This window comes from Oreochromis niloticus, linkage group LG4 (assembly GCF_001858045.2).
Source record: "Oreochromis niloticus isolate F11D_XX linkage group LG4, O_niloticus_UMD_NMBU, whole genome shotgun sequence".
In the NCBI taxonomy this organism is placed as follows: domain Eukaryota; kingdom Metazoa; phylum Chordata; class Actinopteri; order Cichliformes; family Cichlidae; genus Oreochromis; species Oreochromis niloticus.
This window is the reverse complement of record NC_031969.2, coordinates 2,069,878-2,090,214: the sequence shown is the minus strand read 5'-3', so window position 1 is coordinate 2,090,214 and position 20,337 is coordinate 2,069,878. Positions and strand designations below refer to the sequence as shown.

The following is a 20,337-nucleotide window of genomic DNA, read 5'->3' as shown; positions in this document are numbered from 1 at the left end:
AGTAGCCCTTGGTTAAATCCAGTGTTGTGAAAAAATGGGCCATGCCCAACCACTCCAGGAGCTCGTCAACCCAGGGCATAAGACAAGCAACAGAGCTTGACACCTCATTCACTTTGCGATAGTCTACACAGAACCGTATAGACCCATCTTTCTTTACTACAAGAACTATGGGGCTACACAAGGCACTGTGTGACTCTTCTTTACTCCCATCTTCAGCTTTTCAGCAAATTCCCTCTGAACAATTTGCCGCTTATGTTCAGGTAGTCTGTAGGGCCGTGAACATACTGTCACACCAGGCTGCATTTCAAAAAGATGCTCAATGAGAGATGTACGGCCGGGCAGGGGGGAGAACACGCCTGTAAAGCGCTGTTGCAAGGCAGCAACATCCGCTCTCTGGGCCTGCGTGAGATGGTCATCAGAATGGAGGAAGGAGGAGGGAATAGTGTGCACCTCCGGCCCTAACTCATCTCTCTCCTTGACCAAGCTCATCAAAGATGCAGTTTTAGCCTCTTTCCAAACTTTCAGGAGGTTAAGGTGATAAATCTGCGTGGCCTCTACCCTGTCCGACTGTGCGACCACATAGTCGACGCCCCCCCCACCCCCCACATCCATTGTGGCTCAGGTGGTAGAGCAGATCAGCTATTGATAGGAAGCTTGGTGGTTTGATCCTTGGCTTCCCCAGTCTGCAAATGTCCTTGGGCAAGATACTTACCCCAAGTTGCCCTCCAATGCATTCATCGGAGTGTGAATGTTGATTAGTTTGTGCTTGTATGAGTGGGGGTGAATGAGACATGTTGTATACAGCTTTGGGCTTGGACCGTCCTCCAGTTTTTATTTAATCAGGTCAAGCATCCTGCTGCAGTTCAAAGGGAGAAAGTCCAGTGTTTAGACCCACTGCAAATAACAGAGGGTCTAACCAGTGATCCCAATTGCGTTCATCCTTGTGTATGAACTTCCGAATCATGAACTTTTTTTTAACTTACTCTTATTCAGCCGCTCCACCAGCTCGTCAGTCTAAGGGTGGTAGATACTGGTCCGAATAGATTTAACGCCCAGTAACTCATACAGTTTTGTCAGTGTGCGAGACATGAACAACAAACCCTGGTCACTCAGTAACTCTTTCAGTCATTAACTTTTTCGGGATGCCAACTTGGGAGATGACCTGAAACAGCGCCTGCGCCACACTCTTTGCAGAGATGGTGCACAGCGGCAGTGCTCCTCGGTATCGTGTTGCATAATCCACCAGAACTAATATAAAGCGATAGCTGTGTACACTCTGGTGAAGTGGCCTGATGAGGTCCATGCGAATGCGCTCAAACAGGACCATTAATGGTGGTGGGCGCAAAGGCGCTTTTGGAATTGCTGGCTGTTTAACCAGCTTACATTCCGGGCAGGACGCAAACCAGTCGGCGCACATCCATTCGGATGCTAGGCTAATAGAATCGGGCCATTGTTCTTTCCAGAGTTTTGGTAAATGGACTGATTCTTATATAGCGCTTTTCTACTCTCACGGAGTACTCAAAGCACTCTATATAACATGTCTCATTCACACAAGCACTTTATCTACACTTAGTGCTTTCTAACAACATTCATACTCCGATGGATGCATCGGAGAGCAAGTTGGGGTTAGTATCTTGCCCAAGGATACTTGGCATGCAGACTGGAGGAGCCAGGGATCGAACCACCGACCTTCCGAACAGTAGGTGACCTGCTCTACCTCCTGAGCTACAGCCACCCTGTCATGGCCCATGTTTTGTCATGTCCCATTCGCCCTGCCATGAGCCACCTGGAAAATCATTTCCTGGTGACTTTTAGGCACCAACAACTGGGTGTGTGTTTCCTCTGTGTGAGCATCAAGACTCACTTGGTCAAAGGCTGAGAGTAGGGTGTCATCCAAGGCTATTAGGGGATGCGACAGGCTTCATTCAGTGGTTTATGTAAGGTTAACAAGCTGTACATACAAAATGTATTCTCCCAGCATTGAATCTATAATGCACTTAAAACATGTTGTAAATAAAAGAATCAGGGAAAACATGGTCCTTCCAGCTGATTTTAAACTCGGAACATAACCTTCTCCCAACAGTTTTTATTCTTTGAGCTGCAATTTAAAGCTTTGACAGTAAAGATTAAATATGAAAACAGCATTCAAACATACAAACTTTATGCGAGGTCAGTAAGTAAAGTCTAGGTGTCCTGTTTTAGGAGGTTTCTTAGGATATTAATGCTTACAGGATAAAAAAAAAATGTTGTAAAAGTGTTTGATGACAAAAGAAAAAAAAAATTAAGGACTAAAGTTGCAGCTAAAAAAATCAACATTATCTATTATTGATGCTCATTGAGAACACAAAGACATTAGCCGGTATTAAAAAACTTCAGACCCTCCTACTGTTCAGGCATTGAGGTGATGATCCAGACCTGCGGGAAAAAAACATAATCCCGAGCAAATCATTTCATTTCACAGGTGCTATTAAATTCCTAGTGTGTAAATTCAACAACCCGCATGCATAACAGCCATGCGCACACACAGAAGCCATCAGGCATAGTAGATCTGCTTTGCACCTTGCTGCAGTTTCAGGCTCCAGCAGGTAACTCACTGTGCTTGGAGGTGAACCCTGCTGGCTCGAACCAACTGACTGTTGGTGTGTCACCCAGTAGTGATACCTGCTGGATTTAAATGTTCATTACAGGCAAATGCAGAATTTACAAAAAACTTTTTTCCAACAAAGTACAAGTGAAAAAGGGAAATAAAAGTTATGTTGGCAGCAAGGTGGCGTGGTGATTAGCACCTCACAGCAAGAAGGTCCTTATTTTGACCCTATCTGGCCAGGGTCTTTCTGTGTTACGTTTGCATTGTTCCCTCCAAGCACTCTGGCTTCCTCCCACAGTTCAAAGACATGCAATTATTGGTTTTTGCTTAACTGGTGATTCACACTCACATTTACTCCCATAGGAGTAAATGTGAGTGTGAATGGTTGTCCGGATCACTGTGTTAGCCTTGTTTTGTCTTTCTGTGCTGGTGACCTGTCCAAGTATACCCTGTGTCCTGGGGTAGGCAAAGATGAAAAAAGCACAATCATCTTCAGTAGTTACTGACTACTTGTATTGTCAATACTTTTATTGTTAATACCAATAAATCATACCATGTTGCCTGTTAAAATGCTATAAATTTCTAACCCTATAAAATGGCATTTTTTGAATCACTTTGTACCTATATCTCTTCTGAGTGTTCCCACAGAGACCACTGTTACCCTTAATTTCCACACCTTCTCTAGCTCTACTCTCAGCCCCTGGTGTTTTGTGAGGTTCTCATCATGCTTGCTGATGTTCCTTCATCCCATTTCAGCACAGTCAACATCTTGTCCTGATATCTTCTTTGGTCTTTCACTTGAAGTTGAAGAATAGTTGTAGAATTAAAAAAAGCTTGTTAAAGCTAGAATCAAGTTAATCCTTAAGTTGTTGCCAATGACAGTTTTTTCAGGTCATATACTTGACAAAAATCTGCTGTTTGTGGTCTCTCTCTGCTGATCTTCTTCTCTTCTTTCCCCCGTCTGCTTCTAACTAAGCCTGGTTCTGCCAGAGGTCTATTCCTGTTAAAAAGTTCCAACTGTTGCCAAGTGCTCACTTATAAGAGTGTTTAAAACAGTCAGCATTTAAAAATCAATCAATCAATAAAAATGTCCCGTCTTTTTTATTTAAATAATGATTTCAGTTTTCAGACTTGTCAGGTAGCAACAATACATAAACATGTGAAATTATTATTTTAAAAATTTCTCTGACGTTATCGGGGAGCAAATGTGTTAATGAAGAAAAAAAACACAAATAACCATAACCAATGAAAGTATGGTATATTAGTTTGTCCACATGGTGGAAACATATGGTTAAATTTAGTTGACATCATCATCATCTTCATCAAAGACGTCAGCTACAGTCCTATGGAGAAAGAAATAGAGAAGTGAATAACTGAAGTTCAGAATTGCTTGAGCAGGCTTAAAGCCAGTGTGAAAAGCACTCACTTGTAGATCGATCCAGTCACTTCATCCAGAAATCCTCCTGAATAAAAAAGATGAACCATTAGTGACCTGGAGACAACCAACCACAAAGTCAACATATATGATCAGATGGAAAACTGTTACCTATTGTAACTTTCTACTGCAGTTTGAGTTAACCAAAAAACATGTTCCTCTCAGGATTACAAACGCTGGAACACATTGGATCATAATCAGAAAACCTAATTTGATCTAATCTGCTGAGGGATGGTTAAGGGAATTCTTCATTTTGCTTGCAGGATCACCCCTTTCCTGGCTTACCGTGGCTCAGGGGATTGAGACGCTCATTTGTAACCGAAAGGTTGCCAGTTCGATTCCCCTGCTCTCTCTGGCCTGGTCGTTGTGTCCTTGGGCAAGACACTTTACCTACCACCTACTGGTGTTGGCCAGAGGGGCCAATGGTGCGATATGGCAGCCTCGCTTCTGTCAGTCTGCCCCAGGGCAGCTGTGGCTACAACTGTAGCTTGCCTCTACCAGTGTGTGAATGTGAGAGTGAATGAATAGTGGAATTGTAAAGCGCTTTGGGTGCCTAGAAAAGCGCTATATAAATGCAATCCATTTTTATTATTATTATTTTTATTTCCTCTTCGGCATCCACCTGTAGCAATCTCTGTGAACTGGCAGATGTTATGGCCACCAAAAAGGCCATGTTGAGGAAATGCCATTTCACATGAGCATCCTTGAGCAGCTCAAAGTGACAATGCTGAAGGGCACCAAGGATCACATCCATGTCCCATGGGGGAACTGGAGGTCCAGTCCTGCGAAATGTAAGTTGCTGGGCACTCCTAAGAAACCAGGAAATTAGGGAGAGGTCAGTCCTACTGAGTGCTGAGCAACCAGTGTGAACCACCTCCTGGTGGAGGACCAACTGGAGGAGGGAGAATGGAAGGGAAGTCATAGAGTCTGGGGGCAAGGGTGTGCAAGGGTGTCCCAGCCCAGAGGCAGGTCATCATTCTGGAATGAGAAGAACCAATGGCATCATGTCAACTCCCTGGACAAAAAGATAGAGGTTTGCCCTTCCAAAGTGGTGCCAGATCTGGTCAACCATCTGTGGATGGAGTCTCCACTCTCCTGGACTCGGGCCCCCATCAACTTAATGTCCACATTCAATGGCCCTGGTGCATGTACCACCCCAAGCAAACTCAACAGAACAGGGGATGAGCCCACTGCCACAACCTGTTAGCCATCTTGAAGAGGAGGGGAGAGCCTAGGCCTGTTGATATAGGCTGTTGCAACCATGTGGTCTGTCCTGATGATAACATGGTACAGCTCCAGTGAGGACGAGTTGCCCAGTGGCTGGTCCTATAGCCGTTTACCGCACAGGCTTAGTGGACCCTACCCCAATTGACTTGGAAAGTGTCCGTGAAGACCAGCTGATAGTGAGTCACCAGACCTACTGCGTGAGCCTGGTCTAAGTTGGTCGAGTCCCTTCACCAGTGGAAAGCTCACAACCTTTACCTAGTGCAGTGGTTCCCAAACTTTTTTTGCCAGGCCCCCCTTTTTTACAAGAAAAATGTTCGCCCCCCCCCCCCCCCGCACAAACACATCCTCCAAACACACACACCCATATTTTGCTCCATTGCGGTTTATTTCACACCTCAAACATTTAGTAAACAATTAAGCAAATACAAGTAAACGGCAATAAATTACAGGTAGTAATAAAATACACTACTAACTCTTTTACGCTACGTCCACACCTACACGGGCATTTTTGAAAACTCAGCTGTTTCTATGCGTTTGGGCCTTTCGTCAACACGTAAACGGCGTTGCGATTCACTGAAAACGGAGATTATTTAAAACTCCTTTTTTGCGTTTACGTGTGGATGAGGATTACAGAGTTCGTCACGCAACGTCAAAGGTATGTGCCTCTTTTCACGTCACGCTGTGCGCCACGTTATTGTTTACATGAGATGAAGTGCAGAATGGCAGATAGAGACAAAATACTGTTACTGTTAATCTGACTATCGTCAGGTTTTACACACTTACATACACACACGCAGTTACTGTCCCTCCATTTAGAAAGGCAGAGGCGTCACGGTGTGATTATTTTATAGTTGCTTTTTTTTCCTGTGTAATAATATTCAACATTGCTGTCAATACATTTTTCAAAAAATGCCTCTCTGTGCAAAATGGGTTCAAAAACAAAAACAGCTGTGGGATACTGTTTGTCCGTGATTTGAACAGGAGGAACAAATTACGGCAGGATCAGCCTGATATTATTTGTATCCCGCTGTAACTTTACTGCATAAAGAGCTAACATGTCCTAAATGTCAGGAGTAGTTAGTTATTACAAGAAGTGTTTGTGAACTAAAAATCAAGAATGTGGGATCCTGTTTGTCCGTGATTTGGAGAGCCCAGCGCTGCTCCCGACGCAGGGAAATTAATTTTGCAGGGGAGACCTACCTTGGCACTTGTGCAGGTGAAGCCAAAGGGAAGATATGCTTCACCATATTTTCTATGGTTTGGAAACATATTTGGCGATGCTTCATCTGCTGCTTTGCGTTTATGTGGGAGCCCCGTCAAAAACCTGTCCACAGTGTCCAAGCGCTCTTTTTTTTTTTTTCTCTTTTCATACCGCGCCCCCCCTGCAATGGCTCTGCGCCCCCCCTTTGGGAACCTCTGACCTAGTGAGACCGCTCCTGGCACAGGCTGGAAGGGGGCTGGCCGACCTTGCTCCAGGAGAGGTCAGAGGAGAGGGGGTCGCTGGAGGATGTCAGAGCCTTGGCTGTTCATCCTCCTTTTTTCCATGTGGGTAGGCACCACGTCTACAAAAACCAAGAGCTGAACTACTAGCTCATCAGGTCCTTAAAGTCAGGCACCTGCATCTGGGAAGGCCGCAAATGTCCAGTGTCCTCAAAACTGGAAGCAGGCGCCACAGAGTCCTCAGGGAGGGCAGACCTCCAAGACCTGCCAATCACATTCAATTGCTGGGGCCAGAGAGGAGCTCCTAAAGGGTGGGGCTTCGACAAGCCTAGCAGCAGGGGGAGGGAAAGACACCTGCCAAGGGTCTGGGCACTCCCCCTTGCCCCGTGAGGCATACACTTTTCCAACTTTGGCTTTAGGCATATCGAGAAGGGGTGAGCCTGCACATTTTGTGCCAGAAAAGTGAGAGCAGGCCAGTCCATACAGGACTAGGGGTATTTCCCTCACCAGCAAGGCATGTTGGTACCCAATCACAGCACACACCTGTTATGCTATCATCCAGTGGCATAGAAATGTCACATCCCACACAGTTATGGCACACAGGGCCTGCCATACTTGCTGGGAGAATGAGGCAGCCGTAACCATGAAAAAGCGAGATAAATACTGCTTTTTCCTAAGCTGAGCTAAATAGCTCATCTTTCTCTGCTTCTCTTCATGTTCCCCTTACTGTCTTTCATACAATTTTCTTTTAGCTTATATTGTGAACGATGCTTGGTGAGAAGGGTTATGCTAAGCCACTCAGTCTGTTTCTCGCGATTGTGAGTTTCACACTGAGCTGATCTAGCAGACCAGAGCAACCCTCGCTCACTGGGCTAACAGGATCAGCCACAGCAAGGTCCCACTGGATATGTAAACCTGCGAGACCACAGGCAATATGCCAGAAGGGATCACAGCCAACTAGCGCTACAGAGGAAAGGACAGCAATCCTGGGAGGCTGCCAACGGACAGGCTCCCCACCATAAAGGTAACAGACACACACTGTACCACACACTCTTCCAATACACACACTGCACCCGACAGTAAAGTAAAGATCAAATGATCGATGATTTCAAGTCTGAACAGCTGTTTTATAGATAAGCTGTGGGGCGTGGCCAGGCAAATTGGAGTATCTTAAAGAATAAGAAATTCTTTCTTTAGAAATACTTAAAGTTGAACTTGCTGAATGGCTTAACTGCATAAGATTACCAAAATATAGGCCAGCTTACGTGTAAAGAGTACCAAAAACTGAAAAACGTGATAAATAAAGCAAAAAAAAGTACCTAGACTGAGCTTAGCTAAAATTTCCTTTTTCAAAATAAAAAAAAGCAAAAGTTGGTACTGAAGATCATCAAAATGAAGAAGTGCTGAAAGTAATGCAGTACAACAAAAAATGACCTGAAACGACCTCAGTGTGATTCCACAAATTCTAAGCAGACAGTTTTTGATTGGTAGCAGGATGTAAACACCCCTCTGACACACACACACACACACACACACACACACACACACACACACACACACACACACACGTGCACCATTTAAAGTTTCAGAGTAGCCTGGGTTTGAAGTTGAAGTAGTTAAGAGCCAAAAAAAACTTGCCTGCAAACACCTGCAGGAGGTAGATAAATGTAGATTTGGGTCTTCATATGAATGTTTAATAGCATAATATTATATTTCCTTTTTTTATTAGAAAGAGGGACAATACATACTAATGAACATTTTAACAAATGTAAATATGCCAGATTATAGCCTTAGGCTAATTTCCATCTGTAGACCCTCTGGCAGGTTGATTTACACACAGGTTAATAGCAACATACAGAGACACTATTTACAGACCATGTATATAGAGACAAGGACAAAAACCAGTGATCACATCATATTAGAACAAACAGTGACAACAAGAATGGACAACAGAGGACAATATAGAAAACAGTAATGAAAACACATCAATTATTTATAAATAATGTTTAATAAATCAAGATTTGGATCTTAATGTTCACATTAATAAATGCACAGGGGAAAACCAGAAGTAATGTGAGACATACAAACCTGACATAGACAGAAGAAAAACTATGGAGACATGACAGACTTCAAGGAAACACAGAAGACATAAAGAAACACAGGGACCAGACCGAAGGAATACAAAATAAACAAAAAGCAAGCAGGGTACTAAAGATCATACCTAAGTATGCACAACCAGGAAGATGACTAGAAGCTAAGATAGTAAACACACGAGTACCATGGAAACAATATCAGACTAAAGAGACTAAATCTAAGACTTGAGCATAATATAGCAAACGGAAAATATGATGATTCCCCAAAACAGGACATGACTCTATATAAAGTGCCAAACTCTAAGCTTCCTCTAATTTAAGAGTGATGACCAGATAAACTGAAACAAAGAAACTTTCCTTTTGCAATGTCGTTCCATATATATTCATAGTGGTGACAGAGAATTTACTCACCAGGCTTACAAACGGTTTGGCAAACAGGACACACATTGCAGAAACTGCACATCTATGAACAAAAAGAAACAAATTAATGAATTCAAAATTTATCTGAATTACTGGGGGGAGTGGGGGGTTCTGAACAGTAGTAGAGGGGTGGGTGACATAAAGTGACAGTATAAAGTCAGGAAGATGGGGCGACTATGGAAAAACAGAACTGCTTCAATGCACTTTTTGCACTATACATATATATGTGTGTGTGTGTGTGTGTGTGTGTGTGTATGTTTTATACTGAAAGAAAATTGATTGGAAAAGCGTTTCTTCTGCTTAGATTTTTTTATAGTCATGTTATTTATATGTAGCATTTTTTTTTTCCTTTTCATTCTTTCAAATACCAAAAGTTGGACTTGATTCTGCCTGTCTGATGATCTCATTTTCTCAAAAACTCCCCACTTTTCTGTGCTCTGCAGTTCTTAGTTCCTGGATTTGTTGTCGTCCTGTTACATTACCACAGTTGTTATTTATTGTGCAGAATTGCTTTAAGTTGAGAAAGAGGTCAGATGTTGTGCACTTTCTCACCTTGCAGTCATCACAGTGCTCGGAGGTGTCTCCCTCCTCACAAGGACATTTATCACAGCTGTCACAGTGCTGGAAGAAAGCCCATTTTATTTGAAAAAGGCTAGAAAGCAAATCATGAAATAACAAGCAGTGCTTTCACGTCAGTAAGGACGGAACAATCCACCAGTTTTAATGTTTAGATATTTGCGTCCATAACTGTGTATTTAGTAAGGATTTGACTTTGATCCTGTAATGACAGAACATCATTTTTAAATTCAATTTCATACATACCTCACAGAATTCACAATATGAGCACACAGAGCCCTTGTGATAAATACTGTCTTCATCGTCGTCGTCATCTGCACAGAATAATTATAAAAAATATATGACTAAATGAGAATAATTACAATAAAATGAAGTAGTTGTTTCCCTGGTGTTTTTGTTTTATGCAGCAAAAGGAAAGAATGAAGTTCTAATTCCTAATATTGTGATCTGTATTACAATGCAGATTTTTGTTATGAGTTTGCTTGTTCACAGATGATAACAAAACCAAAAAGCAAAAAATGCAAAATTGTCTTTTTACTGGTAAAAATGATTGAGAACAAAGTAAAGAAGGTACAGAGTCAGTAGACTCAGTATGCTTTGATTGGTTTAAGTGACAGGAGCAAACCTGGTTCCAGTATTATTCTAAAATAAGTTAGTACTTGTTTGCTAAGTGTATATAATGGCTACAGAGTAAAAGAGAAAACTATCAAGATGTTTACAGCTCATTTCTTAAAGTTTTGGGGCTTTTTGGTGCATTATGTTTGACATTTATAGATCATTTCAGTACAAAGTGCCAACATAAAAGTGTTGTAAAAACAGACTTTTAGTTTCTGTTGTTTAGTATAATTTGTATTATGTTGTAATACCATCCACCCAGGCTGGAGCCTATCCCAGCTACCATAGGACGACAGGCAGGGTGCACCCTGGACAGGCTGCCAGTCCATCAGCAGGGCTATCACACACCTTCTCATTTTATGCTTTTTCTGTATTTGTTTCTACTTTCTACATTTAAGATACAAACTGAAGACATCAAATATATGAAGCAAGATTTATGCAATTATGTATCAAAGAAAAGATGGATAAATAACTCTAAATATATTCTAGATTCCTCAAAGTAGGAATCCCTCTGCTTTGTTGACAGTGCTGCAAACCCTCGGCCTTCTCTCATCGAGCTTCACGATGTAGTCACCTCACATGGTTTCACCTCACAGGTGTGTCTGTCAGAGTTCATCTGTGGAATTTCTTGCCTTCTTAATGGTGTTGGGACCATCAGGTGTGTTGTGCAGCAGTCAGGTTGGTGCACAGCTGACAGCCCTATTTGGCGACTGTTAAAATTCATATTATGGCAAGAACCAATCAGCTAAGTAAAGAGAAACAACAGTCCATCATTACTTTAAGAACTGAAGGTCAGTCAGTCTGGAAAACTGCTAAAACTTTGAATGTGTCCTCTCATATGACTGTACACCAACCCACCCAACCAATGTCATTGTCAAGTATGCCTTTGACACCAATGTGGCTGGGCCCATCTCTGATGGTGCACAGGGGCCACACCTGAGAACAGGAAGACTGCACAGAGAGTCATTAACACCGTCCAAAAAAACCATTGGCTGCCCTCTGCCACCCCTGCCCACCCACCTCACCAATCTGAGCCATGGTCTCAGTTACCCTCATGTTTCAGGCCAACCACAGACGGACTTTATTCAGACCAAGTATTTTCTTTGCGCTACCTCCAAACACTTTGCTCACCAATGTGTGCCTTTCTATTGTTGTGTATATATTTCTCTAGACTGTATATATCGCTTCTGTTTGCTATTTATTGCAGATGTCTTTACTATTTATATATTTATTAAAACCATTAAGCGCTATGGCAAAACTGGCTCACATGAGGACCACCCCAGGAAAGGAAGACCAAGAGATGGCCTGGCCTCCACAGTCACCTGACCTAAACCCAGTGGAGATGGTTTGGGATGAGATGGAGCGCAGAGTGAAATACTCAAACACTCAGCATCTCTGGGAGCTCAAGATTGTTGGAAACCATTTCAGGAGATGACCTCACAAACCTCATGGAGAGAATGCCAAGAGTGAGCAAGGTACACTCAAAAAAATGAAATTGGGTGGTTGTTACATGTACAAGATTCAAACTTGTAATTTGAACTAAATAATTTCATGTTTCTATGGTGAACGTAATTAAATCATGTAGCATCTGCATGAAATTCGGCAACTTAATTTGTTCTTGCTGAGATGACATGATACAATCTAGTAAGAGTGGTTAGTTGCCTGGACTCACGAAATTCACAAGATCACATTAGATGTCAAACTGCAGGAAAATCGCTGGAGTTTTAAGAGGCAGACAACTACACCCACACCATGTGTATGCTATCGCTATTTATTGTGGTTTAACCTGTCAAGGACAAAAACGTACAGAAAATGCTGCATCAAGCCTTGTAATCATAGCTTTTCTAGTTTTGTTAAGCCTGTATTGACAGCTTGGTGGTGTGATGGTTAGTGCTGTTGTCTCACAGCAAGAAGGGCCCGGGTTCAAATCCACAATCTGGCTATTTTGCAGTGTGTAATTACAGTTAGGTTAATTGGTGATCCTAAATTACCCATGAATGCAAGTGCAAATGGTTGTTTGTCTCTATAAAATCATCAACCCCCATATTGGTTCATTAAGGAAGACTAGCAGTAATTGTCTTGATTAACAAAGTAGTTGTTCAAACAATAAGATTTCATTGCGTTTTCCTAAAGTTTTTAACTGGTGTAGAATGAATTAAAACAAATTTCACTCTACATACTTAAATAAATCACTTCAAGTCAATGTAAGTATACTACGTTGATCCAACGTAATCTGATTACATCAAACCACCAAATGCCAAATGTGTTGGTTTGACATGGTCAAAAATAGGTTATTGTACTTGGTTAAATCAGGTGGAAAAAGGTGCCATGATTAAATTGTGTTCATTCAACAACAGATTTTTTTGAGTGTAGTAATCAAAGCAAAGGATCTAAAATATAAAACATGTTTTGAGTTATTTCACACTTTTTTGTTTACTACGTAATTCCATATGTGTTCATTCATAGTTTGATGCCTTCAGTGAGAATCTACAATGTAAATAGTAGAAAAACCATAAAATGAGAAGGCGTGTCTTTTGACTGGTAGTGTATAGGGTTAAGGGTTTAGGTTAATTGGTGACTCTAAATTGCCCATAGATGTGAATGTGAGTGCTTAATTAATAAAATTTTTTAATGCTACAAAAGCACAAAAAACATCTGGGAAGTAAAACAGAATAGAAAAGAAGCTGAATAAATCAGTGGAACAATGGAAGTAGAAAAAAACAACAGTAGCTGTTTACTATCACTGTATTAAAATTCTTAATTAGAAGTAAATTTAAACTGTCTAAAAATGTTATTTGAGCTAAACTACTGAAATTTTAACAAGCATTATGCAGAAAAACAATACCTGTTCATGTTATTTTATTGCATAGTGCAATTATATTGCAATATTGTCCTTGTCATTTTTAATCGGCATTTAGATGCTAACCATTTGAAATACTAGTAGATAATCTATGCCACTATGCCAGCAAAGTTTGAATGTCAATACAACTGTTGCAAACATGTGCTGAGGAGGATGAGCTTTTAGTCGATAGCAGCCATAGCTGAGGCGGTACACTGAAAAAAAGGGATTGGCCAACTCTTGGATTTACGTAAACATCTTGCTTGTATTTAACATAAGTGCCTCATGCTTTAAAGTTAAGTGTAACTATATAGTGTAGAAACTACATGATATGCAGAGAGACTAGATTAAATTGTTCATATCATGTTCGAGTGAAGTAAGTCAATAACTTTCAGTCTCGTACGCTTTGGATCGTGGTTTCAGGAAGGCTTCGATCTCAGTCAAATCGAGCAAATTGGGTGGTTGTTACATTAAAAAAGTCTAACTTGTAATTTAAACACAATAATTTCATGTTTCTATGAACATAATTAAATCATGAAGGATCTGATCTTTTAATACATAAATTCAACAACTTAATTTGTTCTTGTTGAGATGACATGATACAATCTAGTAAGAGTGGTTAGTTGCTGAACTCATGAAATTCACAAGATCGCACGAGATGTCAAACTGCAGGAAAATCACTGGAGTTATAAGAGGCAGACAATTACACACACACCACGTGTATGCTATTGCTATTTATTGTGGTTTAACCTGTCAAGGACAAAAACGTACAAAAAAATTCTGCATCAAGCCTTGAAATCATAGCTTTCCTGCTTTTGTTAAGTCTGGATTGGTGGCATGGTGGTTAGTGCTGTTGCTTCACAGTAAGAAGATCCTGGGTTCAAATCCACAGTCTGGCTAGTTTGCACTGGTTTCTCTCTGGGTATTCTGGTTTCTTCCCACAGTTAAAAGTCATGCAGTTGTTAGAGTTAGGTTAATTGGTGATTCTAAATTACCTGTCAATGTAAGTGCAAATGGTTGTTTGTGATAGACTTATGAGTTGTCCAGGGTGTACCCTGCCTTGTAACCTATCACTTCAGGGTTATTTCCCAGCCCCCCTGCAACCAGGATAAAGGGGAGGATGGTAGTTGTTGTACATCCATTCAATTTTTATGGTAACCAGGATCTAGACTTTGTTGAACATTACATAATATGAAGAGAACATGTAGTATTTAAGTGACCAAGTAGTATTGGGGTAAAAGTTATTGAATAGTGTTGAAATAAAATGACAAAATTGTGAAGGATTAAAATATTCCAAGAGCTCAACTTATTTCATCTAAACATGTTTCAATCGCGTTTTATGAACACAAAATGCACAGGTTTATTGAATATGAACAAGTTGTGTTGATTGAACTCAATTGTTTAAGTTTCTGCCAAAGCAAAACATTTGTGTGCAACCGATGTCCACTATTGAATCAAGTAAATCCAACATGGCCTTTTTTTCAGTGTAGAGTGGTCTCATGCTCAGGTGTAAAAGCTGCTGCAGTAACATTCAGCTAACTTCAATTTCTTCAGGAAGTGCACATTGTAGTTGTAATTAAGTATATAGTCAGACATTAGAGAAGAAGTGCCTTATAATTGTACTTATGGATATAAATTCATGTAGTTCACTAAAAAGTAATCATGCTACAAATAAATTTTGGACATAATATTATATTATCATCAAAAAAAGCTTCACGCAAAAGTTAAAAAATGTGTTGCCCCTTCATTTTAATGAACATTTTTGCAGCTCTATTACATTTGTGTTCAACTGCTTCAAAACACCACCACCCAGATGCTTAGAAAAGCATTTAAAGCACAGTTCATATAGAAAATAGGCCGTGGTCAGAAGAGATACTCACTTGGACACTGAGATGTCAAATGTCTGTAGCTCTGGTCCTCATACCGGTAAAACCATCAACACATTTATACAGATCTTTGATAAAAGTAATATGGCTCTTCAATCACTTTGACAACTCTAATATAAGTTCACTGCCATCATTAACAGATATAAGCGATTTTTGAAAACTCGATTTATTTAATAAATCAAAGTTGGTTTTAAGATAAAAGACAATGTTGATTGTAGTAATGTCAACATGATTGTTTACAGTCAGCACAAACCACAAATTTGGCAAATGAGAATGCAGACAACCCATTCATCTCTTGACAGTTTGATTTTTGACAGAGCTTTAATTCCTCTATAGAAAGAGATGTTTCTCTCTTTTCCCAAACACTCTAATCCTAAAGGTCTGAAAAGGCATCGGCAAGTCTGTTACATTTCATAACAAATAGGTTTTATACATTTGTTCAATTTTTACATTGAGTATTTGTATTTAGGTATATCAGTGCCAAATAAGCATTGGATTGAAAGGAGAAAAATCAATAAAGGAAATATAAAATTTTAGTTTAAGCTACTGAAATGCACATCACAATTCTTTTTTTAAATGTAACAATTAAGAACATGAGAATTTGACAAGAGAAAATGAGGTAAGATTATTACATTTCTTGTAGATACATAAAGTTCTTCAATTATATGTGTTTAGCAGTTTTTACAAGTGCACACACCAGACTTGATTAATTAATTCGGTACATTACAGCAGTGAGTGGCATGAATGCCCCACAGAGAAAGAAAGATACTAAGAGATATTGAAAAAGAGAGAAACTTTAAGTCTGTTGGTAATTAAAGCTTTCAAATGAGTGAATTTAGGTAGTGGCCGTCCTGCACCTCCCCTCGCGCTTTACTCTCCCTCTGTCTGTTTCTGTAGCGCTCTGTTCCCCAGTCTACTCCCAATATCACTGACTCTCTTTCTTTCTCTGTAGGTTCACATAAAGACATAAATCCAAAACAAATGAAAAATGAAGATCCTAGTGGAGGAACCATTCTCGAGGAGACATTCTTTCAAGTGATACACAAATAAAAAATCTCAGACTAGTGACCCCAATAACTGACTCCCAACACAAGCTTGGCCTTATTTGAAATGTTTTTTTTCTCTCTCTCTCAAATCATTTCTTCTGCAGTCCCCGAGTTCATATCTAGCATACTGTACGAAGGACTTCGGACAGTTGGACTTCAGATGGGCCAGTTCAATTTCCCCAGAGTGCTCATAACTCTAGTTAAGCAGGGAAAAGAACACAGTGTCAGAGACAGCAAGGGAAATGGACAGCTGGAAAGAGGTGGAGGAGGCACTTTTATTACCAATGAGCTCTGAGACATTAAATAAATATGGACAAAGAGATGATCAGGTTGTAAGAATCTTAACAAGGGGAGTGGCTAACATTTTTAGCTCCTCCCCTTTTGTACACTGTCCTGCACTGAACTTGGAAACATTGAAACATTGTGATAACTGCTCGTTAAAGCACTACCTCTCAATGGCACTTAAATGTTTAGTCTGCTTTGACTGGTGGCAACTTGGCTATTTTATTTCCCTGTTCTGACAATTTGTGTAGCCATTCATAGCCTGAAAAGACTGTCTGAAAAGACAAGTCATAACAGGCAATGCTCAGATTACAGTTTCCAGTATGTTACACGGGCAAATGGCTGCGTATATTAAAAATCAAACAGATATGAGAACACACGTCCCCTAACTTCCATTAAAAAGACTGACCTTCATGATCGTCATCATCATCATCGTCGTCGTCGTCATCGTCGTCGTCGTCATCGTCGTCGTCATCGTCATCGTCGTCATCATCGTCGTCATCATCATCGTCGTCGTCATCATCGTCGTCGTCATCATCATCATCGTCGTCGTCGTCATCATCGTCATCATCGTCGTCGTCATCGTCATCATCGTCATCATCGTCATCATCGTCATCATCATCGTCGTCGTCGTCATCATCGTCGTCATCATCATCGTCGTCGTCATCATCATCGTCGTCGTCATCATCATCATCGTCATCATCATCATCGTCGTCATCATCATCATCATCATCATCATCATCATCATCATCGTCATCATCATCATCGTCGTCATCGTCGTCGTCGTCATCGTCGTCGTCGTCATCGTCAGCCATCAGACCCTGCTCAGAAGGGAATGGCAGATCCTGTGCCTTGGCAGTAGGTGCCAGTGGGGTGTGGAAAGAGCAGAGCAGCACCAACAACAGTGCAAGAATCAAACTTCTCAATGATGCCATGGTTACAGTTAAGAAAGAGCAAACTAAGGAGTAATTAACCTAAAATGACTGCAGGAGTCCACCGCTGCAGCTCTTTGGACCTGCTCACACAAGTTAATCGATTCAAACCCACTCTGACGTACACACTTTCAGACAGACTCTTGCAGTACGGAATGGACACCAGTAAAAATGGCATCCAATGGACACGGTCCAATGCAGAGAAGATATTCCAAAGTGAAATCCAAATACTTGTTCCCAAGTTGTCACAAAAATGATCCTTAGAAAAATTGGTGTCCTACCATTTAATCTGGGATCACAATAAGACTGTGTCTTTAAGTCCAATTGTAACACTTGTGTGAACAGTTAAGACTGCAGGAAAAAGTGGAGAGGAGTAAGTGGCCAATGCTGAAGGCACATTCAGAACTAATGTGTGAGCGACAGAAAAAGAGTGAGACTGACCTATGGGGTAAGCTGAGAGGTTGGAGGGTGGGGTGGGGGTGGCAGTCAAGCTGACTGACAGGGGCAAATGCTGGAGGTTAGGCCTGCACCATCCATAAGTTAAGTTCATGATGAAGAGGGGAATGACTGTAGGGCGTATATGAAACAAATGGAACGTATTTTTCCATCATCAACTGTTCAAGTTTAACTTTAGAACAAATGTTAGAGAGACACATATGAGAAGAAATTCTGTCCAATCATGACAATACACTGTGACAGAAAGGAAGATGACATGTTATTTTAGAACTGGCAGGATATTGACGATGTTGTTGCACACGGTACTGACCGAGCTAGTTGGGAAGTTAGCGTGTTTGTATGTACACTGTGTACAGGTACCACTCTGAGTTTTGGTAATAATTGTAGGTACTCTCTAAACTTTCTTCTAAAGTATCGGAAGGAAAACGTTTGCCACAGGCTCACCCTCTGATTGAGTTAAAATAAAACAAAATATATTTATATTGCTTGAGGACACAACAGCAAAAAACAAACAAGCTGTGTGGTTAAGCTTCACATCAATACACACTTTACTTTCATTTAGCCCCCATTACATTGAAGACAAGCTAAAAATATTGTTGATTTATACCCTTAAATGCACAGTCTGACATGAAATTTGGATACGCCAAAGTTCATGTAGATCCATAACAATAATATCAAGAACTGAAATAATGATGTTACAAATGGTCACAGTTAAAGCAAAGAGATCACTGCCAGAGTGAGGACCAAAATATAACTAAAAGGACTTTTATTTTTGTTTGGATGTTGGTCTCTTTTTGTTTGTGATCTAAAGCTTTGAGACATTATTTACTCATATTTGATACTTGGATAAATCACATATAAAACACATATAAATAAAGTATATATTGTCATATATATATTTTGTACATGGTTTCTGAGTGGAAATCACATGAAAATGGGACCACTGTATTTCACTTCTAGTTCTTCCTCAGTAATGTTGTGTGAAGTGGTATAATTGTCTACAGCACACTGATCTCATTGCCATCCACCTTCCTACTCTCCTAACTGCACTGGACATAGCTACAGAACACTATTGTTGTTCTGTAAAATAGAAGAAATATCATTCCTAGAGCAAACGGCCTCATGATGATTGCCATAATCGTGTGTTTGATCTTGTGTAAATAAATCCATTAGTTTTTAATAACTCTATCCCCTTACACTGCCCTCAGGAAATATTTTTAGCTCTGAGAATTCGAATCATCACATCAAAACATTTAATTGTGTAGGTGCTGCACACAAAAACGCATACTAATTGTTTTTAATTAATATTGTGTGTTATTGAGCCAGGGTCAAAGCATGTGGTTTGTTGTAAATTATGTGTTATACCTCCAGATATACACAACTGACACTAAACTCTTAGCTCATCGATTTGCCTGTCCCTCCCCCTACATGCTGTCCCCAGAATAGATGGATATCTGCAGGGAGGAGTTGACAGCCGCTCTATTTTAAACCACACACTGTAAGAGTCAGTGTAATGTGAGCCATCCTGGCTCTGTCAGTGGGACCAAAACAGTTTCCCACATCCTCTGTCAATTCTCACCTCTACATGCATCAAGAAAGAGGTTGGTGACAGGAACCTCTGATATACCTCCTAAACTAAGCTTAAAGACTTGATTATAGTGTATAAATATACTTACTATACTCTTTTTGGCCAATGTTGTGATGCCGGTGACGCAGAAAACACAAAAGCTGGTTGCATTTTTGGGAAGGTCTTTATACGTGTGTGTGTAATAAAATTACAGGACAGATGATTCATAATGAAAAAAAGACATTACTGAAGACTGAATGAGCAAAGGTCAGTCTCTGCAGCGTGGCAGTGTTTGGAAAATCAACATGTAATTTATAAATGGAAGTCATAACACGCATGATGTTGGCCAAGTGAATGCATGGCCAACAAATCCCAGCCCTGCACACTCAACAAAAAGGAGAATTAACCTTACAGCCTTGTAGAGCATCAAATGTACAGTAATCAGCAAAGTTTGAGAACAAGTTCCCATGAAATTCTGAATACTGATTAGATTATGGCAATGAAAAACAGCTGAGCTGCAAAGAGTTAAGGACAGAATAAGCGAAGAGACCAAACTGAAATGAGGAGTGCAAAGTGGTTGAAAGTGGAGATGAGCTCAGACATACCAGAGACATTTCTTCTGTCTTAGTTTGGCCCATGGTTGTCCCTGCAGTGACCCATTTATACCTCAACTGTTAATTTTCTTATTCCCATATTGTAATGAAAGAAAACCCTCAACTCAGTTCAGTTTTATTTATATAGCACCGAATCACAACAACAGCTGCCTCGATGCGTTTCAGTTATAAGACTGGAAAACACGTGTCGGACACTTCTTCCACAGAATGAGGCAGAGAGCACATAACAATCCAACAGGTCTTGGTAAAGAAAAAAAAAGGTGTTATTGGAGGTGTTGGGCAGGGAATAGCAGTGAATTAGAGAGATGACAGTTAATACACT

At 40.5% G+C, this 20,337-nt stretch overlaps 1 protein-coding gene across 1 annotated transcript; it reads right to left on the bottom strand.

The window, feature by feature from the left end:
• Window positions 1-3,097: 3,097 nt before the first annotated feature.
• Window positions 3,098-17,813, bottom strand: LOC100704296 (acidic repeat-containing protein). The gene is made up of 6 exons (XM_003456879.4): window positions 16,856-17,813; window positions 10,025-10,092; window positions 9,755-9,823; window positions 9,194-9,245; window positions 4,014-4,050; window positions 3,098-3,930 (listed from the first exon to the last, which is right to left on the bottom strand). Exons 1-6 carry the CDS (start codon window positions 17,379-17,381, stop codon window positions 3,885-3,887), a joined length of 798 nt encoding a protein of 265 aa, XP_003456927.1. The 5' UTR covers window positions 17,382-17,813; the 3' UTR covers window positions 3,098-3,884.
• Between the last annotated feature and the right edge of the window lie 2,524 nt (window positions 17,814-20,337).

Excerpts from the sequence above, each read along its gene's own strand:
- LOC100704296 (XM_003456879.4), bottom strand. The coding sequence starts at position 17,381 with ATGGCATCATTGAGAAGTTTGATTCTTGCACTGTTGTTGGTGCTGCTC. Across the intron at positions 4,051-9,193 it reads CCAAACCGTTTGTAAGCCTG|GAGGATTTCTGGATGAAGTG; the intron begins GTGAGTAAATTC and ends TTTTTTATTCAG. Across the intron at positions 3,931-4,013 it reads GTGACTGGATCGATCTACAA|GACTGTAGCTGACGTCTTTG; the intron begins GTGAGTGCTTTT and ends CTTTCTCCATAG.